This window comes from Blennius ocellaris (genome assembly GCF_963422515.1).
Source record: "Blennius ocellaris genome assembly, chromosome: 11".
In the NCBI taxonomy this organism is placed as follows: domain Eukaryota; kingdom Metazoa; phylum Chordata; class Actinopteri; order Blenniiformes; family Blenniidae; genus Blennius; species Blennius ocellaris.
Window position 1 is genome coordinate 22,227,464 of NC_137660.1, and position 25,701 is coordinate 22,253,164.

A 25,701-nucleotide genomic window follows, 5' to 3' on the forward strand; every position below is an offset into this window, starting at 1 on the left:
CCAAGCATATGTTTGATAATTAATTAAATAATACATGTTTTGCAGTCATGAGAAGCATTTACATGTTACATGATATGACATGTTACAAGATACAACCAATAGCCCCAGCTATAACAAGTGTAATTTAAAATGTTTTTTTTTTTTATTATCTAACTGATTTGACAACAGCAAAACTAATAAAGTATTCGTGTAATTTACATTTTATGTTAGTTATGGTCATTATTGTAAATGTCAAAACATTTACAACAACAAAACTGACAAAAGCTCAGGATGAAAAGCTACAGGTGAAGGGCTAATAAAAGGCGGCTGTCTCTTTAAGAGCTGGAGCGCGCTATTGAGCAGTGGAGGGGGGGGATTGTTGGGCTGCATTGGAACAGTCCTCTCTAATGAGCAGATTTTCAGAGAGGGAGAGAGAGAGAGAGGGGGGGAGAGAGAGAGAGATATCCAGCAGTAGGAGGAGAAGAGATTGTAAGACTAAGACAGCAGGCAGGCAGGCGGACTGTGCGTCAGCCGGCGCTCCATAGGGAAACATGGAGACCAGCAGGAGATGCTGAAGAGAAACCAGCTCATCATCACTACTGGATCACATACATGGATGTTATTTCAACAAGCAGGCAACCTACACAGAGGATAAACCACTTATGGATGCAGTGGATTAAAGACCTACAGACAGACTGAAAAGAAGAGAGAGACAGAGGGTGCGGGAACTGAAGAGGAGAAATAATCAATTCACTTGTTTATTTTCATTGTCTGTGTGTGCGCACTTTCTGTCAGAAAGAGTGTGTGTGTGCTTGCATATGCGTGCACAAGGCGAGGAGACTGCATCACTGCTCTCCAGCACAGAAAAAGGCAGACAAGCACATTACCTTCATGTGTTTTTCTGATTTATTTTCTGTTTCTGCCTCTTTCTGCGTGTGTGTGTCTGTCTGCAGTAATGTGTGTCCGTGAAGACTGAGAAGAAGAAAAAGAAGAAGATGGTAGAGCCTGAAGTCAGCCACCCAATCTGACTTTTGCTTGAGCAACACAGGACCGAACAATTCCATTTTTCTGGTGATTTTTTTTCCCGTGTCACAGCTTGAGTTGGAGCCTGGGAGCTGATCAGGGTGGCGTCTATGCTGGGGGCTTGGAGGTTTGGTAGGCTGCCACCTGGGAAACTTCTCGGCTTTGCACCCGAGAGAGGTGGAGGCATCATCAGGTAGGAGGCAGCAGAACGAGTGGGCCAGAGCAGGAAAAAGCAGGAGCGAGTAGGAGGGAGAGTTTGTGTCGTAGACTGTGTAGGCAGGCCGATGGCAGGCCGGAGGAGCTGCCTGATGGTCTCAAACTCCTGTTGAGAGAGGATAATGGCAGTTCGGGGCCCTCTCTTCTCCTCCTTCTCCTCCTCCTCTTCCTATTCCTCCTCCTGCATGTGCCACACAGCAGCTGGGAACTGCTAGCTAAAGCTACCAGGAGCCCCCCCAAGAGGATGGTGTGACCACCTCCCAGTCCCCACAACTCCACGACACCCCTGACCACCTGTAAGGGGCCACGTCGTAGTTGTCCACCTGGTTTTTCCTTCGTTTGCTTCAGGCCAGCTAAAGAGGAGAGGTGGCCTTTCTTGATTTGCGTGGGAGTTTTCTCCCTTTCCCTCCCTCCCTTTCCTCCTCCTCCTCCTCTTCCTCACCCCCTTCCTCACCAGCCCCCAGGTTCAAGGACTGGTTCTAGCACCAACCTGTCCTTCTTCCTCCTCCCTTCGTTTTCTTTTTCTTTTCTTTTCCTTTTTGTCGAGGCTTCAGGGGAATTGCCAAGACCTGTTTCATGCATGTCCACTGGCGGCAGGTTCAACTTTGACGATGGGGGGTCATACTGCGGTGGGTGGGAGGAGGGCAAGGCGCATGGCCATGGGATCTGCACCGGACCCAAAGGCCAGGGCGAGTACTGTGGTTCTTGGGCCCATGGCTTCGAGCTCCTGGGCGTCTACACTTGGCCCAGCGGAAACACCTACCAGGGCACCTGGGCTCAGGGCAAGAGACACGGCGTGGGCGTGGAGAATAAAGGCCGCTGGGTGTACAAGGGCGAGTGGACGCATGGGTTTAAAGGACGCTATGGCTTGCGGGAGAGCACTGGCACAAGTGGGAAGTACGAGGGGACGTGGAACAATGGACTGCAGGATGGATATGGGACGGAGACGTACTCGGATGGAGGTAAGGATGGACACAGATGCATTGTGGGTGTTTTTTGGTATTTGGTTTGTGTGCGGCAGAAGGCGTGTGAGGATGTGTGAACCAAACAGTGCCTGTCAATGACTGAAATCCAACAACTGTCCTGACGACGAGGGAATGATGGACAGACAGACAGTCGGAGTAATTTTTCTCGAGGTCTTCTTGGGTCATCCTTTCTTCTGCCGTGGCTTGTTAACACACACACACACACACACACACACACACACACACACACACACACACACACACACACACACACACACACACACACACACACACACACACACACACACTCATGCAGAGATGCGAGGTTGCATCAGGACATCCTTTGAAAACGAATCTTGATCTCTGTCATCAGTGTCTGGCTCCTTTTTTTTGTCTTTCTCCTCCGAGTACCCCATTCAGCTGCAGGAGCACAGTGTGTGTCTGCAGTCCTTCAATTCAGGCCACGCAGTGTTGAGGGACGAGTAAAAGGTTGGAGGGACAAAGGAGGACAACAGCTTGAAAGCAACAAGTCCTACAGAAAAAGAAAGTGCTTTAGAATACCAGTGGCAATGAGGATCGAGACGTCAAACCCACATGCTCACACTTGATTTCTTTTACCACTTTCATGTATTCTATTGCCACTGTGCTTCAATTCTATAAACCAATTCACAAAGTCAGTCACTAAAGGTGTCATGCAAGGTGCACACATTGGGTGGAACTTGGTGGTTTGCCCGAGGACACTTCAGCACATGGATAATGCAAGATAGGAGTTGAACTGCCAACCTTGAGTTTGGAAGACAACCTGCTCTTACAGCTGGGCTTCAGTGAGATTTGCAGTAGTGTGTCTGTGTGAAAGAAAGTAAATCTTTTGTGTGGAAGGAGTTGGTCAGTTGTAATTTTGTTGTTTTCTGATACAGACTTGATCTGACTAAAAATCACTGTCTGCTGCACCTGATTCAGTGACAATCAATAGACAAGCTTCCTCAATTGGAAGGCTTCGGGTTCATTTTCTGATTAATGCACTGAACCCCAAGCTGCTAGCAGTGGGTAAATTGCACGCCTTGCAATTGTGACCAATGATGTGCAGTAAGCGCTAAGTCGGTGGAAACATGCTATCGAGGTGAAATCCATTTACCGTCCATTTACAGATACATCTAAGAGAGGTTCAGGTGGAGAAGCTATAGACATAAAGTAAGGAAACATAGTGGATATCCTGGATAAAGGATGGTGGCGATGCAGCTGCTTTGTTTGTAAAGGTAGTGAAATCCTGTCAGTTCCATGGTTTTCATCAAATGTTTTGTTAGTGGCACATAGTAAGTGAGCTTATGCATATTTATAATATCCTTGACTCACAGCCTCTGACTGACAATGTTTTTTTTTAATTAGGCCTGCCCTAGAAAATGTCAATAACTCACATCTTGTAAGGAATTCATTACAAATGTCATTAAACTTTTGAAATAAGTTTAGCAGTTTAGTGTCACACTGTCATTCGTCATAATAGTTGCAGACTACATATAAAGATTCAGCTTATAATTCTAATACATTCGACTAACACAAGAATACTTTTTTTTTTTTTTTTACTAATTATGGATCTTAACAACTGTTCACAAAAATACCCTATATTGTGAATGAATGTAACACTACAAGAAAATAAACAACAAATGTTATGGTGGAAACTGCTAGAGAACAACATTTCCATATGACATTTCATATTAATATTGTGACATTTAACCTTGTTCTTGAATCTATCAGTGTTGCTAAATAAAGTCTTATATATATATATCGTAAAATATACCTGTAGTTACAGGATGTTTTTTTTTTAACAGACTATTCCAGAAAGTTATAATTCTGAACATTTTATGAACTATCTTCTGAATCAACATCAAGTTTTCCCTTATACACAAAACCAGGAGCAGGATTAGTCTCTTTGACCAAGGTCCTATTCGGTCACTGTTAATGAGACACACACCATATGCTTAAAAATAGAAACACGTGTTGTGCGTGCAAAAAAAAAACCCACCCAAAAACTGCACACACATGAAATCTGTCAGTGTGTATGAGCGCCGAGCTGACAGTAGCATACATGGAGCTCAAGTCGCGTTACGTAACTCTACAACGAGCAGGCTGCTTCACAAAGCCACTCGTCACCACACACATGCACGGTGCAATCCTCATGTGAGACTGGTGTGAAGGCTTGATCTGGGGGAAGGAAGAGGAGAAGTTGGTTTGATGGATGGATGGATGGATGGATGGATGAAGTGGGGGAGGAATAGATGGATCGACAGAAAGTGATGGATGAAAGGATCAGTGAAATGGTGAACAGGTAATGAAAACAAGGCTGGTTAGATGGATGGACGATTATCTCGGTTATTATCAGAGTAATTTTCTAATCAAGAGATGAGGGCGATCATTGGGGGGGGGGACCTCCCTGAGATAAACGTGTTGGAGAAACACTTCAGCTCTGTGAAGTATTTGAACCCGAATGCAGTAAATGCAGCAGAGATTGGCCTAGTTATGAATATTTATCGAGCTCAAACAGTACACAGTGTCCTTATTATAACAGCATGCATCTGGCCTTTATATAGATCCATGAGCTCACAAAACTGTTTGTTTAGCTATGTGATGAATTGAACAGACAGAAAATGTCCGAAGAGGAAATGTACTTTCTGTGGGGATGACGGGTTTTATGAATTACCTTATTGAGGCTGGCTGTGTTCCTTCCTGTGTTATCTTTAGCACCGGGCTAATTTTCTTCCAATGTGATCTCTGAATGTTGTGGCAACCTGAGGCACTGCAGAGAAACATTTGCGATGCTTTAAAGAAAAAGAGATAAAGTTAAGCTTCATACTATAAATACGACTTCACTGCACACATAAAGCACATGAGACCATGTCCAGAGTCATGTAAAGAGCTGTGTCATAGCTGGAGGTTTGCTTGAGTTGAGGGACCGATTAGCATCTGGAAAACTTTTGTATGTGACAGACGAGCTTCCATAAAGTTGCTTCTCTTATTGATTTATCATACCAGTGTTGCAATTTTTCTAAGCGTTGAGCTACAATATCATTTATTTAGAAATGTCAACGATGCTACTCAATAATTATGCTATCTTCAGTGTCTGTTCTGCATATTCTTGATTTGAAAAAAAACAACAACAACAAAAAAAAACCCAAAACAAGATGATATGAAGTGAACAACCAGCAAGTTTCTCCCAGATTTATTTATTTTTTTATTTGAGGACTTATGTTTTGATTCTTACAATAATGTCTTCGTGACTTCTTGCTTCTGAGCGAATTTGACCAGTTTGTTATTTTCTTGCTGTTTCTTTAGAACGAAGACTAATGCTGCTTGGATATTTTTAACCAGAAGAGTGAGCATTCTCTTCTCAAGCTGTATATACCTTTAAAGTCTGGCAACACGTAGAGTCCATGAGTCCATCTTTTATGGAATAGGATTCATTCTTTTATAGCAGGATTCATCCTGGACAGTTCACCAGTCCATCACAAGGTAAGCATAGAGAGAGGCCATTTAGAGTGACTAATTAAATCAAATAGATGTTTATGGACTGTGGCATGAAACCATAAAAAGCCCTATCTCACACACACACACACACACACACACACACACACACACACACACACACACACACACACACACACACACACACACACACACACACACACACACACACACACACACACACACACGCACACACACACACACGGGCAACATGCAATGTCCACACAGCACAATCTTCTTTAGGCACAACCTTTCACAAATCCAGCCATTGTGACAAAGATAGTGTATATATGCATTTACTGTGGGCATGTATATACGTGTATCCATGTATGTATGCTTGAAATTCACTTATTAAACTCAAATGAATGTTTTTACAAGCAATTTCGCGTAACTACTTAACTCAAATGCATGTTTTTGGACCGTGACAGTTCATTTTTGTAACTCTATGTAGAAAAGCTTTGAATGTTATGTTTGAAATGGGGAAATTCTGCTGTGAGGCCACTAACAGCCCGCTAACCACAAAACCTCTGTAGGAACATTTTTGGAATCTCTGCTTTAATTTTTTTGGTACAGTTTGTGTTAGTGTGATTTTATGTGACAAAGAGTAGAGTGATGAAATGAGACATGGATTTGGGTATTTGGTTATTCATTTGGGTGCTATTGGAGTTGTGTTGGTAGCTTGTATCTTGTACCATTTTAATTCAGTATGTAACAAAATGATCTTGTTTGAAGCATTTGTTGCCCTCTGATCGGTTCTTAAAGGCGTTTTGAGGAACTTTGACTGCGATTTCTGTATGGAGTCATACATTTCGCTCGTCTGAGGTTTCTTTTCCTGAAGAGATCACACTTCTGTAAGCTTTTATTTTTTATCGCTGAGCACTGCTCACGCCTACATTAAAGCTGGTGGTCTGCCTCTGATCCCTTGGGGCTCTGTCATGTCCAAGAGCAGGCAGAAGCCAGTGAAATATGTGTAAATTGAACTGTTTCAACCCTGAGATGTTGTCAAAGGATATTTTCTTATACTTTCAGACTTCGATATCAGGATAAAGACACATCATTATAAGATAATTGTCTTGCAATTGTCAAGTAATGCCATGTAATATATTGCATAAGTCGTGTAAAACCACACATCTTTGTGGTTCAAACATTCTTCAAAAGCCCAACTCAACATGAATGATGGCTCTCATGCAGCAAAAAATGTGTTATTTAAAAATACAAACAAATATTTATTCAGATTTATAGACATCAGTCAGGTGCAATGAGTGGGAATAAGCAATGCTTTGACAAAAGAAAGGAGAAAAAACATTTAGGTGTAAAGTTGTTGAGAGAAATGACCATCCTCTAGTTGGTATCTGATTTCCACTCAGCTCAAATGTAATATTCACACAGTACTCCGAAGCATTTGTACTGATAGTGCTGTTTATGCCACAACATTTTTAAATGAAAATGGTAAACTTTCCTTGCGTCTTGGGTGTCAGTTTCCACGACAACGGTGCTCAGAGCCACTGAAAACACAACAATTTGAAAACAGCTGCCAAGGCGGAATTCTCAGAAAAAGCTGTGATTCTGTCTACATATAAACTGGGAAAAACACAACTATTTGGAAATGCTAGCTACTGCCACAGCCGTTGTCAACAGTACTTCTGCACATGCACGAGTTGATTGACAATAACAACGTTAGCCTCCAGAGTGTCATGACTCCCATTATACGTATATTCTCCTGGGACTTGGTAGTTTTAGGTTGACAGTCCTTTGTAATAGTAATGCAACTTTGTCGTTTGTTCAAATGTCTGCTTTCTCCCACTGTTGACGTTTATAGCGTACTGATCTCTGCGTGGAAGTATGTGTAGTTTCATTAAAAAGACCAACAAAAGCACTCACTTGTGGCCCAACATGGAAACTTCATAATTTTTTGCATTTCTGGCATTTCCGTATAAGTGGACATCATTTTCAAAATGTTAAAAGTGCCTTTTGATCCAATTTTTACTTAATTCTCATTCATATAGTAATATAAGTGCATCATCACTGTGGTGTTTATACTCTTATATGATATACTACTGAAATAACCATCATTATCACTCTTATGTTGACTTATAGCCTTTGAGTTATCGGACAAGAAAGTGATGCACACGTTACCAAATATGGAGGTAAATATGCTTGGCAGTGCTTTCATAAAAAGACGCAATGTAACTAAAAGTCGGCTGCATTTCTCGTCTAACCGCACCTGATGCCACACTTCTAGGAAACTCCCCCAATTCTTCCTCCTGCTCCTCCATCTCCATCTTTACTTGTGTTTGCCAACATCTCTCCCTCCTCTCCTTCTCTCCTCTTCTCCTCTTCCATCTCTCCCTCCTCTCCTCTTCCATCCTCCCACTTCTCTCCTTCCTCCCTCGCTCCGCTGCATCTCCACTGAGCCGCGCTGTACAGTACGGTTTCCATAGCAACGATCGCCGACATGCAGCAGGTCACCGTGTCACGAGGGACTCAGTGTTTCTCGCTGCCATTGGCCGCCCGGCCGGCTCCGGCGGGCTCTGATTGGCTGGCTCAATCTTCCGGGATAATGGTGTTTACCGAGATGAAGAGCTAAGCTGACTGATTACCAACCGCACAGAAACAAGAAGAGTGAAGGAGGGAAAAGCAAAGAGCTGTTTCTCATCATCTATAAACCTTTTATTTCATTCAGTAACCTTCTAATTTTCTTGGTTTAAGTTTCAACACTCACTGAATAGGTGATGAATTACTGGAGAAGGTCCAAGTAGTGAGTGAATAAAGAAAGTCAATGTACTTTAGTTTCACCAACACCATCAAAATATGGTTGTTATTTTATATAACATGAATGATGTGAAATATAATTTGTACTAAGTCGGAATTGACTGAAATTAAGTCCTTATTCCTATATAAAAGTTGCATTTCCCCAATATGTGTGGTTATAGTGATTTTTTTTGCAAACTGAAATGTTCGTGGGTTTTTATTTTGTCCAGCAAGAAATACAAGTCATTCACAGACTTAATTATCCTTCCATGAAGCCATCAATAAAAAGTATTTAAAGTATTTTAGTAAGTAACCTATGAATGGTTTAGCAAAAACAGACATTAACTTAAACATGACAGTTTACAGCAATAGTAACAAAAACAGCAAAGTCATACACACCAAAACACTGACATAATAAATTCACCCCTTATGTAGATATGACTGATTAAATATGACTTATTCACAATAAAATGTGAAACTGCAGCTTTGTATTTGATCAAAAACTCCTCCCATTCTGCTTTTATGCCAAATCACACACAAGATGAAGTCAAAAACCTGCTTCCTTGAAATGGCAAAATGACAAAAACCACAAGTCCTGAAAGCAGCCTTGGTGGCAGATGAGTTTAAAAGAATAAATTAGTGGTTGATTTGAGTGTGTGGGAGGAATCTCTTCAGCTCAGCAGTGTCACTCTGTTTTCCATCACTCGTTAACATGTTTTCTGTGGATCACTCAGCCATGCTCGCAGTAAAGTGGCACGAAGATGAGCAGTATGTAACACGCAGAACCATCACAGAAAAGGCAGAAATGTGCAGCTTGAAGTCTGAGATGGCACCACACGGCTCAGCAGAAACAGTAGGACATCTGTGTCCTGAACATTAAACCTAAAAATAAGATTATTTTGGGTGTATTGTGTATCTATGAAATTATCTTATATGCTTGTTTTTTCACATTTAGAACCACGAGTGGAGCTCATGTGAGAAGTGTAGGATACATCACACACCTATGAAGTCACTTAGCCCTACATTTAGATCTTAGGCCTGATATATTGCAAATTTATTGTTATTCCTTATAATTTACAATTCAATTCATTATTTGAACTTTAAAGCCTGCCTGGGCAACAGGCCAGAAGTCAGAAGTACAAAAATCTAACAGAAAATGACTAATAACAATTGCTTTGCTCCAGAAATACTGCTGGTTGGAACTGCCAACATATTATGAGCAAATGTACAGTTGCTTCTGGTTAAAGTTGTGTCCAAAAAGAGAAAGAGCACTGTTCGAATCGCATCCCAAAGGACACTATCGTCATCACTGGAAAGAGCTAGCTTAAATCCATTTGCACCTGTCAGTCAGCATTTCTGCAAAACTTTGTGCCGGTACAAAAAGTTTGGAATTCTTTGTGTCATCTAACATTGTTTATTCATCACCTCCATGTAGGACGGCACAATATCACTTCAGAATCCAAAAGATGTTTAATGTTTAGAATGTTCAGGGTATGAGGAATTTGTTTGGAGGTTTTGGGCACATTAACAAAAAATCAGCTGGGCAGATGTACAGATACACACACATATTCACATCTATAGCATTTATCCAACACAAACACTCCAGTCATGTCGATATCCTTGCTTTTCAGAATAACGGTGCTCTTCGACTTCTATGTGCAAGCTACCTTCATGTTTCAATCTGTTGATGACTGTTTTTTAAAACATCTTAAATGACTTCTTCGTCTTGCTTTTTGAATTCATTGCAGTACGTTTATTGTTGTGGTCATATTTGAAATAATACACACATGTGAGTGATTCCTGTCTTAGACCTCTGAACAAATGCTCTCAGAAATGAGATAAAGGACACACTATGGTTAATACTTTGTGAGTGTGGTATATTTTAAGACTTTTTTTTTTTAACTCATCAAGGAAAAAGCATTATTATATGTTATATTTGACAGTTGACATAAATATGCATATAGGACTTTTCTGGAAATCCTGCTTCGCCAAGCTGGATGTCTAGTATTACTTTAAATAAGCAATCATTTTCAAAGTCAGGAGACAAAATGATTTGGTCACTTACACAAAATTGGTTTAAAAAACAAAAGTCATGTGATGCGTTACGCAACCAAATCTGTGTGATTATGAGAATTTTACAATTTAATTTGTTGAACACTTTTGAATACAGCAGAAGTGACTAAAGTATTTCTCATCTAGTCCCAACAACATGGGACAACATGAACAAACAACAATGCGCACAATTGTTTTTCCCCAGGGACTTCAATTTGTCCCACCGTCTAACAAAATGCAGTGGAGGTTAATTGGTGACTCCACTTAACCTCCACAAAGTAAGTGCTTTTCAACCAATGGAATGGATAAATCTGACATTTCTCACAAGACATCACACTAAAATTGCTAGAATTGTTGCTCTATATATCTTTCTATTTGATTGAAGAGCTCAGTTGATTCTGTCTTCCAACTATAAAGACATTTGTAGAGATCATCTGCAAACCGTGGATCAACAGGTTTAGACCAGACTCTTGCACAATGACTGATCCTTGTCGCCTAATCAAGAAAAGTCGACTGTTCCTCTGTATGGAAGTATTGGTTGAGTTGTAACACAGAGCTGAAGCTCTCTTCCATCTTCCCTCTTTGATGGTTCAGCTGTGACTCGGCCAGGATGGGATCTGTGTCTGTGGATGCCTGCGACGGTGCTTCTGGAGTTGACTGCCGATTACTTCCTTTATTCTGGTCGAGATGATCCAGTTAAGCACATCGCGTGATATGAAGAGGATTGTAATCCCTTGCACAGTTGTTGAGATCATCCCGTCTTCTTTATTGATTGGAAAGGAAGATTTCGTGGGGTTAAGACGTTGGCAGAACTGCCTGCCTTTCCAGATATCTTCTGCTCATTACCTTTATGTTCATCCACTCAGTCATGTTCTTTGTCTTTTGTTAATCTTTTCTGACTTCTCTCATTCATTTTAGAAGCTCTGATTTTCAGACGTGAAAATGTGATACTCTGGTGTAGTGGTTCATACTGTCATGGTCAATACCGAGGCCTGGATCACTTTGTTTGGAGTTTGCATGTTCTCCTTGAAACAGCATGGCTTTTTTCTCCAACAACTCCAAAACGTAAGCATGTACAGTTCATCAGAGACTAGATGATTGGTCGTCAGTATGAGTCTGTGTTACTCCCTTGACTGACTGGTAACTTGCCCATTGGTGTAATTTACTGCCCAATGTCAGCTCAGTTTGTTTTTTTCAATGGGATGGCTGGTTGCTTTTCTCACTGTATATTCACTGTTTAATACATGGCATTTCTTTCCTGGATACTAAAAAGTCCTCAATGAAGACAAATATAGAATATAATGTACACCATCAAAATAAGATTAAAAAAAAAAAAACACTATGTAGAAAATGACAAGAAAGTGTGGACATCTTCAGATGTTCAGGGCAAACTGCTGTGTGATCATGGGCCTCTTTCAGGAAATTTGCGAGCAGATAAATAATCCTCAAATGGAAATCTGAAAGACTCAGACAGGGAGGGAAAAAAAGAAAAAAAAAGGACCCAAGCAAAATCTCTTAAACGGATAACAGTTCCACGCAGCGATTTACGCGGGCAGAGGTTTAGCTTTGAACTGACGTCTCCCGCTTTCAGTGTTCAGCTGCTCTGTCCTCGTGCATGTCCGGGTCTGAAGCTGTTTATTCCGCCTGTCTGGGTGGCTGTTGCTGTCTCGTCTACCTGTCTTCAGGTGCCATCTGTCTGTCCTCATGCCTGCAGAGCTGCTGCTTGTCTGCAGAGTGGATGTGTCTGCGTTACCTGATCCTTTCAGCCAGCCCTCTTTGTTGTCGTCAGAAAACCTGCACAGAATCCGTCTCCTATCAGCTCAGTCAATAGAAAATCCACCTTTTCCCATTTCCTTCTAGTATGCAACACAAAGAAAGCATCAAGTAGCATCACATGCATTCTGCTAAATTACGTGTGTGTGTGTGTGTGTGTGTGTGTGTGTGTGTGTGTGTGTGTGTGTGTGTGTGTGTGTGTGTGTGTGTGTGTGTGTGTGTGTGTGCGTGCGTGTGTGTGTGTCTGTGTGTGTGTGTGTGTGTGTGTGTGTGTGTGTGTGTGTGTGTGTGTGTGTGTGTGTGTGTGTGTGTGTGTGTGTGTGTGTGTGTGTGTGTGTGTGTGTGTGTGTGTGTTTTTCCTGGGGTCCTTGCTAATACGTGTCTCCTTTACTACAACAGCAACCTCACCGTGAGGCTTTAGCTTATGTAATGGGAGTGGTTTGATGTTTGTAGTGGAGGATTAGCGGTGCTGTCTGCAACATGAAAACTCTAAATATCTATGTTGGAGGTCTGCCGATGCAGCGCTCACTGGGGAGACTAATGAGGGAGTTTGCCCTGGTAGCTCTGGGGATGGAACGGCGCGACAGTATGCATGAACTCTCCACTATTAGGTACTGTTTGAAAACTAATATGGAAGGAGGAGTTTCGTTATCAGCCCTATCTATTAGCTTTAACCTGCATTAAGTGAATTTGATGGCTTCATCATGGAGGAAGTTGAAATTCATCATATAGTCATTCAGACATTGTAAAAGTACAAAGGAACAAAATTCTTGGTTAATTCATATGTAATTTCAACAGGTAAGAATCACAAACTTGCCTCCTCTGTAAATGTAAATCTAATATTGTTGTTTTTGTTATGTTCATGTTTGTCACATTTCTTCCCAGTTACTTTAAAGCATTTGCGGGGGAAGAGCAATTATTTTGTAGAAGTGTTAATGCTGAGGTCCAATAGCAGCTGTACAAACAGAAAAACAGGACATGATGTGCCTAAAGTGCATGTTATTGCAATTGATTCTTATAAAGAAACAATTCCTGCCCCCATTGTGCCTGCTGCATTCATCATTTTATAGAGTGTCAATGAATTTTCAAAGAGTGTAAATCACATTCGGATTATATTTTGTTTACAATCTTGAGTTTGATGTTAAGAATGTTGATGTGATCACAATGTAAACCAGATTTAAATGTATCCAGCTCATCAAGTACTGATTACAGTACTGATTACACCATGTTCCAGGTTCTTTTGGTTTGCACGTACCGAGCAGATTCATCTGTTATGCAGGAAAATACAGCTGAGAGTCAAGATTTCTCTGTGAACTTAAATTTGTGAGGAGACGGGCTGCTTTTTCTTTTTATGTTGAAAAATTCATAGAGTCAGACGTGTTGACCTCCTCAACACCAGTCGGCTTGCTAATTTTGGCACAGTTACTTTTCCCACCACGACTTTCACAGGGTGTTCGACTTGAGTGTTCATACACATCTTCCAAACAGACCTGTGAATGAATTGAGTGCATTAAACATCTTTAACATATCATAAACGTGCAGGACTTTTATACCAATTGTAATATTTGTTTGTAAGGCAAGTGTAATTTAATATACAAATTCAAATCAGTTGTAGTTGCAAGTGTGACTCTGTTTCTCTCTGGGTTTGTAGTGTGATTTCACCCAATGTCAGCTATAATGGACTCCAGCAGTCAGAGAGCCGAACCTTGATAAAGTTGGTAGGAAAAGACTCCTAACCAGTGGTGAATCCTGACATTGAGGGCCAGACTTATTACTATCCTGTATAAAAGCAGTGTGTAGAGAGTAACACCATGAAAGACATCACATGCAAAGATGAGTATTCAACTATTTTGTGATTTAGGCCCTGATTACATCATAATGTTCTCCTGGAAACTGCATCGCTTCTACATTTGCTTGCAGTCACCATGGAGTGATTGAATTCAGCGCTCTGGATTCGGTAAAACTATGTGGGTTTGGATGTTTTGGTGGAGAAATTTATTACATGTGTCAACAGACAACTTTTTGGGAAATCTTTTTGTGGGCTGCTCATGACATGTAATGTACACGATGACAAAACTAGATCGTGAAAGCATTTTAGGGAAGACAAGTAAATACATTTTTTTTATCCAATTTTAATTTTGTTTTTGTTGAACTATAAATAGTGAAATACTAAGTAATTTTCCTCAATTTCCAAATGACTTTATTCTATGTACATTGCATTTATTTGTATTTAATTGTACTATCTTTAGCATGTTATGTTACCAAAGTATGCAACTTCTTTTAACCATCAATTAAATGTATTTCCAGAAATCATAAAAATTAAAAATCCATTAATCAAACATGTCATAAGCTGTTTTCCTGAGGCCATAATGATCAAAATTGTTAACAAAAAAATTTTCTTTGAAAATCCTTAGTTTATATATTTGAACTTTTCATATTTGTTATCACATTATATTCTGTCTCTCTTTTTTTTTCTTTCCGGTTAGCCCTTTCAATGATAACTTAAGCGGGAGAAGGTTAATGTACAAATATGATATTCCAGTCTTAAGTGTTATGCTATAAAATCCAGATAGGTAGCTGTATTAACATGATTACACTTGTGTGGAGACATCCAGTCGCACAGACAGACTCAAACATAAAGTAAAATAAAAGTCTGAGAAACTCGGCCTTGTCTCGTCTGATGTTGCTCTCCTTCCACATTCCGCTGGTTCGAGTGCTGACATGGTGAAACAGCATATATATATAATTCATAAAATAACCAATTTCAATTCCTTCCCAGTTCATTGCGCTTCATGTTTTCTCTTTGGTGCTGCTGTGCAGCAGGAATCAATACTGTGAGGTGTAAAGTGGGCTACTATGCAATAATATAGATGCCAATGAAACAGTGAATCCCCGACATGCGATTTAAATGTTGTGATTACAGTACAGCTGTAGTTACAGGTTTTGACGCGTATCCTTGGAATGAAAAACAGACCCTAAGAGACAGATGGTTTTTTAACCTAGAAACAGAGAGCAGACGCACGCGTGTGCATGTTTTTTAAAGAGACAATTATGAATTCAGCCCAGGGGTTGGCGCGTGATCAAATCACTGTGCCTCTGTGATGTTTCCGCAGCTTTGATCTCGCTGCGTTAACCCATTCCATGCGGATGCCTCGTGCCTGCGGTGGCCGCTCGCCGGGGTTACAGGTCCATATGATTCGCTTCCTGTTGGCCCACAGGCAGAAATTGTATTTGCATGCGAGCTGTGGAGCGGATTCCCCTCATAACTGTACGATTCTCAGGCCTCAGTGTGTCATAAAGTCTGTTGTGACATCATCATCGCTATCGTTCTATTCTACTTTCTTCTCGAGGAACATTTTGACTGTCAAAAAGTAGACGAAGGACAATGTGTTTCCCTGTACTTACACACTGTATGTACAATCACACAGTACCAGTTGAAAACTTTCCATTATAATGTTATACGTTACTATGATAGCCTTACTTCAATTTGAAACCCGCTTGTAACTGATATGTATGAAAGTAGACTTACAGTTTTAATGACCAATGTATTAATGGGTTCGCTTGTTAAAAATGTGTAGTTCATCCAAATTACTTCTTTTTGATGTAGTACAATTACTCCAAAATTGCTGCAAGTTACTCGAGGAATGTAAATCTGTTATTTCAAGTATTTGTTGAACTACTTTTATTAGATTTCTCTCAGTTGTATCTGTAATGATAATATTAATGCCAATGTATTAATATATTTTTTACCCATCTTTTCTTTCTTTGTAGATTCTGTTATAAAAAACAAATCACTCTCTTTCACAAAAATATAATGCACATGCAAAACATGTGTACCTCATTTGCACTATTGCCTGTATTGTGTCTATAATGTTTTGCTTGTTGATTCATTTTTGTTTGCACCATTTTGTCTCATTTTTACATAATCAGTCTCCAAGCTACAGCGCAACAATTCTCATGGCCACTAATATACAGCACTTCAAAGCTTATTTAGTGATATGTTGTTGAAATGTAATGGCTGATCCTAAACACACCCGGATTTACCGTATGAATGCAGACGGCGTGGCTTGTCGTTTTAGGTGTATACACCTGTCGCAATGGGACTGAAAGAAACACCTGAATTCAGTGTTTAGGAGCTGTGACTGGATTCTCTTCATGCAATTGCTCTTTAAATTTACAAATCGTTTTGATATTTAGGGAAGATTCCTTCCAACTACCAGCTCCATGGTGTATTTTTCAGCACCACGGAGAGCAACTGGCAGCCCAGTGCACCACTGAATATTAAATCCACTCAGGCATCTTTGATTGAGATTTGGAATCTGTTTCCAAGAAATCCTGAAAAGGCAAGAAAGAGCTTTATGTAAACAGTATTTATTCATTTACGTCTTCAGCTGCCCTGTTTCTGTTTTTCTCTCGGCGTCACTTTGTCTTTCGGGGTTGTTTTGTCTCCAGATTTTATTTTCCGTCGCTGCATGTACTTTCCGTTTTCCATCTCTGATTCTCAGTTTGATTCTTTTTTTGGCTCTTGTTCTGTATCCTGATGCTGAAATTCCTCTAGATACCCAAACCATCTTTAGATGTCCCCATTTTTTTATTTTTTTTTTATTTTTATCTTTGTTGTCAATTCATTTGTATGGATATCTGTTTGCTTTGGACTCGGGTATGTTTCTGAATGTCCTTATTTCTGTCTCTGAAAGTCGGATTTTGGACTTCTGATTTACTGTCAATAGAGGTTTCCGTCTCAAGTTTGTCTTTGGCAATTTAGTGGCTGTTTTAGTCCCTGATATTTGTTTTTGTTTCTGCATGTGTGTGTCTGTCTCTGAAACACAAAAGCTGACATCATTGTATGTCTCTTCTGTTTCTGTCTTCAAATATATTTGTTTCTGTCTGTGAACATGTTGACTCTACACATAGGTTTACTTCTAGACCATTGTTTCTGTCTCTAGAAACAGGTGTGTCTTTTGACATTTATCTGTCTTTGACACTTAGTTTTCCTTTAAATATCACTTTGTCTTCAGAGGTTGTTTTGTTTCTGGATCTTTGTTTCTGTCTCTGGATATCGGTTTCTGGCCATCTCAGTTTCTGTCTCCAGAAGTAGTTCTTTAGTCTCTGGGCAGTTGTCCATTTGAAGATGTGTCTGATTATCAGTGTATTTTCAAATTGATTCTCTTGGAGTCACTTGTTGGTTTGTCTTTGAATGTATGTTGTTAATTCAGCACTGGATGTCAGTTTGACTCCAGACATCACTTTGTTTTTGGAGGCCATTTTATTTTTGCGTCTGTCTCTCGATGTTGGTTTGTCTCTGGAAGTCACAGTTAAGAGCTCACTGGTTTGCCTCTGATCATCTGTTTGTTACTCTCTATTTCTGTGTCTTAAGGTTTTTTTTCTGGACATTTCTGAATGTTTGTGTCTGTATCTATGCCCTTTTTCTTCTTCTACCCTCAGGTTCACCGTCGTGCTCTAGATTTCCTTCGGCCATTTAATGAAATGATAATCCTGTCAAGCCGCTGTGCAGCTGTTTGTTTGTGCATGTACGTGTATGTCTATGTCTGTGTGTGTGCCCTTGTGTGTGTGTGTGTGTTCTTTGATCTGTCTGTCATATGGTCGTACAGCTGTGTACTGATGTGAATACAAAGGCCTGGCCAGATGTGCTGGCCAGCTGTCAGTGACACAGTGTCTTTATTTGTTTGTGTGTGTGTGTGCAGGTATGAGGGATGAGAGGCAGCAGATCTCATGATGACAGGGGCAATTTCATGTTTATCACCCCTGTGCTTTGAGCTTTAAAAAGAAGCGTGTGTGTGTGTGTGTGTGTGTGTGTGTGTGTGTGTGTGTCTCCAAATACAATTGGCTTATGAGATCAGCTTCATTCAGCACTTCCCATTTTACTGACACTTGAGCCCACAAGGGAAATGTTTGTGTGTTTGCGAATGGAGACGTAGAACGTGGTTGCAGTCCTTATATGGTCATTTAGTTAAGTTAGAGCGAGTGCGTTTGCTTCAGAATGAATCAGAGTGCTGTTACATCAGAGGTACGGGCAGGCGGGATGGATCACTTGCCCTCCTATTGGAACATACACACTTCCGTTTGAGTGTAAGAGAGAGGGATGACAGAAGTACACACACACACACACACACACACACACACACACACACACACACACACACACACACACACACACACACACACACACACACACACACACACACACACAGATGGCCTACTTTTTCAGCAAACATGGAGATGCAAGGACTGTTATGCAGCGGGGGGAGCGGGCAGAGGCAGAAACTCGGTGTGAATGAATGGGAGCGACGCGACACAGCCACTCCTATTTACTACTCCCCAACATACCTTTAATGTTGTGAACAATATGTTGGTTCTCAACCAGAGGTCCGGTCCATGTCGATGACAACTCAAGACACTTTTCTTGAGCAGACTTGGAAATTGCTTTAATTTTGAGCACTCACATTTTTTTTTGTATGTATGATGGAGTCACTGTATGTTTTGAGGAATCAGAGATTGAAGAGGGGGTCTGCAGCATTTCTCAGAGGTAGTCTTTTGGGGCCTTTAAGACAGAAAATGTTACTCTCACATCACTCAGTTTGGCAATAATGAGTTAAAAACTAGATACTAATACACAGTTACAATTTATGAAATATTAATGCTCTGATTATTTGTTGTCTTGTCTTAGAGGAAAAAGATAAAACAGTGACAGAGTTCTTGCCAACTTTAGCACCACCCAATGCTATCTCCTGTGAAGAGCAGCTCTGTTAACATTTCACTAAACTTTTGTTTAATCCTCAATCATTCTGAATTAACTGAAGCCTTCCGACAACAATATGCAAGATGTCCAACTCTGAACATCAATAGCATTGTAGCATTAGTATCTACAGTTTATATGCACAACATAAACTTTACTATTATCGCTCCTGTCTGCTGCTGTCCGTGTTTATGTTGGGAGTTTATCTCATCCGTTTTCTTGCTGCTTCCTCTCGTTGTCATTAATTTATAAACTGGTTTCTTTCAAAAAGCCCTGATATGCAGATTATAGAGCATCATCCACTGACTAACTGATGTAACTTTAGATAATCTTAATGAGTGACTCATTAGACTGACAAACACAGTGCCCATTGTTCAGCTAATGTGTTAAACATACCTTTATTGTAAGTCAGGCTGCTGAAAGTTGTATAAAAGTTGTATAAAAATCAAAGTCTGGCGTTACTTTGATTTGTGGTAACAGGTAAAGAAACTGCCCAACCATTAGAGAGTGACTGCTGTCTGTAGTGAAGTTTGCTGATAAAGCTATCAGGACAGCATTAAAACAGGCCCTACTTAAGACAACAAATAAAAATAACCCAAGAATGACTTCGCCAAAGTATCTAATTATGTACTTTTTTTTATGAGGAAGAGCTAGTAATGCAACTCAATCAGATGAGAAAGAATTATTTTTTTCCAGGTCAGATAAAACTAGCACTAGATCATATCTTTCATCACCCGATGAATAATTCAATCATAATAAAATAAATTTGCTGAAAACTCCTCGAGGCTTAACGTATCACTGTTCTTTTCTCTCCAGGAACATTTCAGGGCCAGTGGGTTGGTGGGATGCGACATGGTTACGGAGTCCGTCAGAGTGTCCCCTACGGCATGGCGGCGGTCATCCGCTCTCCACTCCGTACCTCCATAAACTCTCTCCGCTCCGGTTCGGAGCACAGCAACGGCACCGCTCTGCTGGACCGGACCGGGGCAGTCGTTCCCGGTCCTCCCCCCGTACCGGGCACCCTGACCACCAGTGTGTCCATGTGCAGCACGGGCAGCAGCGGAAGTAGCCCTGCGGTGTCCCGGGGAGGCTTCGTGCTGACGGCGCACAGCGAGGCCGAGCTGCTGAAGGGGAAGAGGAAAGGCGGCCTGTTTCGGAGGTCCATCCTGTCCGGGCTCAAGCTCAGGAAGTCGGAGTCCAGGAGCTCTCTGGCCTCGCAGAGGTCGAAGCAGAGCTCATTTAGGAGCGAGGCTGGGATGAGCACAGTGTCTTCGGCTGCATCGGATATCAACTCTACAATCAGGTAATTCAAGTTCATCAAATTATCACATTTCAGGCCAAAATATTGGAAAACATGAAAGTTCCAAGACCACTCTGTGAGATGAAATTCAAACGATGTGGTGCATTGTTGCACGTTGAATGAAAAGCTGAATAAAGTGAATGTACACGACAAAGAGTATAGTGTTTTTAGCATGTTTCCCATTGGAATACAAAGTAGTCCAGGCAACCCTTTTCCCTTGACCCCCCCCCCCCTTTTTTTTTTTTTTTACATACATAGAATGTTTGCTTTTGTTTACATTTTGTTTAGAGAGAAAGAGCTTTTTTTTCTGCTGTTTTAATGTGTAATGACATTTGGACGCGTTCAGAAGCGTCTCGTGTGTCAGATATTAACTGTGTCATGTGACGTACTGAAGTGACGTGCTGTGAAAAGGCAGTGTCCTTTATCCGAAGGACACAGATTCAAGGAAACGAGCACCTGCAGAGCTTAAGCGTCCTTAAAATGGATTTGCATGCCCGCCTAAGTGGACCATGGGTCAAATGTCAGTTTATCGCTGGCTCGTGGCACGGCGCTTAATGATAACTTTCCGGCCTTCTTCCTTTGTCATGAACATCAACATCTTTGGCCACGATGTGGAGAATCGGTTGTGGACTATTGGGAAAGCTTAGCGTCAAATTCCAAGTATGTTGGATTGACGTGGATCGTTCTTAAATCGCCAATTACGAGATCGCAGGAGTCACCAGCTCTTATCCTTTCTGTTGGCAGAGTGGCCGACAACAACTTATCAGGTCTGATTAATTATTGGCAGGACTGATGAGCAGAGAAACTTCTAGTCTTTTTCCCCCCCGCATGATGGCTGTAAAGAGGCACAGAAAAGCTTCAGTAAGGACTAACATACATATTAGATACAGCATTCATAATTCATACTCATCAAATGTATGTCTATTAATGAATTATTTACACATGGGTCAGCTTGCTTCAGCATTGAATGCTGCATGTTATGAACATATTACAGAGATAAATCCTCTGTAGGGGTGATGAAAAGATACCATAGGGAAATACATATCGAACGAATGAGCCTGAGGAGGCAAAATGAAAACAAGTCAGCAGACTCTTATTATTTTCTACCAAGGGAGGGACTGTGCAGCAGCTGACCGTGCAGGAGTGTACATGAACAGACGGGAACACAGATATGGGAAATATCCTGGAGACATTGTGAATGTATCATATCTTTCAAATTTGTGTTTCTTTGTTGTGATTCTGATTTAAAAACTTGATTTATACTAATTATTATTGCTGTCATGCTCACGTTATTAGAAGTGGTTCATCGGGGATTGGTCAACCATTAGCCTTCACATATTGCTGCTTCCATTTTGACATTTGACAGCAGTAAAAATACCATATAGATATTGTTAATGGAAATATGACCACTATTCATAAAGTGACTCCAAATATACTAAAATATATTTTAAATTTCTATATTTTTGAACTTACACCACAAGTGCTGTTACACATATCCATTGATATGGATTTCCAATTCACTGGTGTGAATCAAATCATTCAGCAGTGCTCCAAATTGACAAGCAGCTGTCATGTTTTCATGTTAAATTGAAAACAGGGTATGTTATTGTGAGATAACAGGCATTCTTCAGCAAAAACCACCTAACAATGGTAAACATTTTATACATTTTACTACTATGAAGGAATTCTTCGTCTCTGACCAGCACCTTACTGTGAATGTTAAATGTTATTTAACTTATTCTAAAATCGACGCTGGTCCGGAGTGGATTGATGACTGATTATGCTGGTTTAAACACATTTCCAATATAATTTTCCATCACGGCAGCCTCGGAGACGCAGACGCAGAGTTGGCCGTCGCCGATGACGACGTGGACGCCACAGCCACCGAGACCTACTGCGGGGAGTGGAAGAACGACAAGCGCACTGGGTTCGGCGTGAGCCGGCGGTCTGACGGGCTGCAGTACGAGGGCGAGTGGCTCAGCAACAAGCGGCACGGCTACGGCTGCACCACGTTTCCTGACGGCACGAAGGAGGAGGGGAAGTACAAGCAGAACATCCTGGTGAGCGGCAAGAGGAAGAACCTGATCCCACTGCGAGCCAGTAAGATCAGAGAGAAGGTGGACCGGGCCGTGGAGGGAGCGCAGAAGGCGGCAGACATCGCCCGGCAGAAGGCCGAGATCGCACTCTCCAGGTAGGAGCTCCACAGTCTTTTGTTGTTTTCTTTTTCCCACATTTGCACTGTTAATATGATACAAAAACTGAATGCATTCGCTCAGCAAAAGATTTGTCTTCCAATACTTGTTTTACCGAATACATATTGAGGCTTCTCTTGCCAAAGTTTAGTGGGGGTCACAACTATAATGATGTTGTTTCTCTCTATAGTGGTTTTATTACTGTAGCTTCATTTGATTTTAGCCACACGAGCCTCCATACACCTCATTGAAATCTCTCACCAGTAATGGATCCATACGTATAAATCATTGAGGAAAATGTGCTTGGGCCTGTAAACACCGGGTGGCTGGCTCCATTCCACATCATAATTGAGCTCAATGACAGATTAAGAGCAGGATTAAGGTTAAAGTGAAATTAGGGTTAAGGAAGTTGCCGAACAAGTGGAGCGGCAAGCAAAGCGAGACCGTGCGAGGTCGCCCGGTCTTTGAAGAAGTTGCTCTGCAGAATGGAAATGAGAACAATCTCTCATTATAACTACTCAGTCAACTAAAACAATGAGAACACGTTGGGTTCTGGTGTTAATGGTCATGCCACGACCTTCCTCACAGTCCTTGGCTTCCTGGGAGCATTATGCCAATCGGGAATGAAAGTGAATGCACTGAACCTCCAATCCAAGAGGAAGGGTATGAAAAAGAAAGTCATACGATAATGACACTGGAGACACCGGCTTCCTTATTTAATGGTCTGTAAAGATCGGAGAGTTTCTACGTGGTTTTTGGTTGTGTTTTATTGCTTTGTATGCAGTTCATTACTTCCATGAAACTACCTCCTCTGACGCTCCCCAACAGTGGCTGTGGAAACAGTCTCACGAGAAAACAAATTTCAGGATTGTGACTTATAATGAATGAACTGAAAAATGTGGAGCATTTTATCTTTACAGTATTTGTCAGTGAAAAAAGGGGCAAGATAAAAGAATATGTGATTGATTAGAAAAAAAAGAAATACAAAGATAGTTCAGTTGAATTACTTCAGGCGACAGCAGTGGCTCATCTGGTTGAGCAGGTCATCCTTCAATGCCAAAGTTGTTCTGTTTGATTCCCATCTCATCCCGTCCAACTATCCAATGGTCCAATGGTTTGCAGGAACCCGCCGAGGCAGGTATCGCCAATGGTCAAGACAGCTCAGTGGTAAAATATCTGGTATAAGTGAAGTGTATTTACCATTTACTATCTGGATTTCATAAAATCCCTCCTCACAGGTAATTTATGTTTGAATCCCAGCCGGTTCAGTGAAGTCGTACAAAGGGTCAAAAGTGAACTGCTCACAGTTTGTAATAGAAGCACAGTAAAGCCACAATATCCCATCGAAAGCCTCGAGTATCAACAGTGAAAAAAGGGACCAGATTTATTCAAGGTTGTGGCGAAAGGTCGGAGAACCACACTGTGAGGGGACCGTCGATGGTTAAATCTCCTGCAGAATGAAGCTCTGTGAGGGAGAAAAGCCACAGGGTTGGAAAAAAAAAGAGAACGTCCCCCTGATCAGCAGATTTAAACTTAAAATACACCCAAACTCAGCAACAGTTGTCAAAAAAACCCAACTAACTCCTGCTGTGCTTGTCTGTTGTTATAACTGCTCTTATTACTCATTTTCTTTTAAATGTTTGTATTCGATACATGAGCAGACCAGGACAGCTGTCGGGATGGCATCTGAAATTACAATCTCAAATAGACCTGGGACGCTTGTTAGTGCATTCATTTCGAAAGCTAATGCTTTATTATGTTGTTGAGAGTGTGCCTGAGGATTGTTGGCTTCACTGTTTTCAAAAATCAAAAAGGTAGTTTGTGGGAACCTCCAAGAAAAAATGTTGGGAACCACTAATTCACACCATCTGCTGTACCAACAACAGCAAAACGGGAAGAACTACTTTTTCAGATTTTTGGGCTCAAATAAAAGTCTCAGCAAAGAGGCTGTGCCGGTGACATTCTCCTTTTTTTTCACAGCAAATAAATTGAAAAATTACCAATAATAAAAGGTAAAAATCAGAATAAAAAAAAAAACTAATTAAAAAAACTAAAAATCGCTTACACTTTGTATAAGTGTTTATATACTGTACATTTGGGTTGCAAAAACAGAGGCTGATACAACTTTTTTCCCACTCACTTTTGTCCTTGAAGATAAAATATGACGTTGTGAACCTCAGCATAAAATCCGACCGTGCGTTTCCTTGTTTCTTTGTCAGATCACACTGTGCTGAGTTCACCCTGCAGCTGGAATCATCCTAAATCAGCATGAAGCTGTGTTAAAGTTGCTTTTTGTGTTTGTTTGTTTTTTTCCCAACATTACTTGATCTGCACGGCTACAGATCTGTCTGCCTGTACGTACTTGTTAAATGAGGGTGAATAATAGAAATGAGGCTGAGACGAGGCTTTATCTAGGAGCACACAGAGCTTCACGATGCAGTTTGGTTGGTCTGCGTAACAGAAAAAACACCTGCTGAAGAGAGAAATGAGCAGTCTGACAATGAATGATGCAGTTGTCTGTAAAAGGGTTAACTTTACTGTCTCATTAGCAGTCGACCTTGGAACAGATCAATGTTGTAATAACGTGTCATACTCTGACCACACGCTCGATGGCTGAAAATTATGTAGGCTGCATGTGTTTGTGTGCGTTTAGCATCCGGTCACCTATTTTCTTTAACAGTCACTGAGTTTTCAAGAAGACTAAGATGGAGAAAACGCGTGATATTGACCAAGAAACAGTATGAGGAGAAAGAGACAAAGGAAAATACAGACCAAGTGAGCAAAAGAGAGGATGTAAAGCCAACACTGCCAACAAGAGAGTGCAGACAGTCTCAAACCTTACTTACTTATGCTTATATGCTTAAAAGATTACTTGTGCACTATGCGAATGCAGCTGTGTGTGTATAATGTGCATGCAAGATGAGCTGAATAAGTAAAGATGCAATCCTATTAGTCTTGATGACACTCCTCTGCTGAGTGGCGCGACCACGTCGGGCTGCAGCTGCTCACCTCACTACCATCATAACTCATATGAAAACATGAAGACATCCATCAGTCCCACAATTAGATGATGATTTTTTTTTTCGTGCGTGACCCCCCCAGCCCCCACACACCGAATTACTGATAACCCCAGATGGAATAAAAATCTGTTTCCTGCCCATAATGATTGTTACGACC

The 25,701-nt window shown here is 41.0% G+C and overlaps 1 protein-coding gene across 1 annotated transcript in view; it reads left to right on the plus strand.

Annotated features, from left to right (window-relative positions):
* Positions 1–1,798: 1,798 nt before the first annotated feature.
* Positions 1,799–25,701, plus strand: part of jph3b (junctophilin 3b) — a gene marked incomplete at both ends in the record, with an annotated part of 47,747 nt that continues 23,844 nt past the window's right edge. Inside the window, 3 exons of the mRNA XM_080505453.1 lie at positions 1,799–2,180; positions 19,849–20,335; positions 22,158–22,523. Of these exons, the coding sequence (XP_080361579.1) occupies positions 1,799–2,180; positions 19,849–20,335; positions 22,158–22,523 (1,235 nt within the window). The remainder of the gene's footprint in view (positions 2,181–19,848; positions 20,336–22,157; positions 22,524–25,701) is intronic.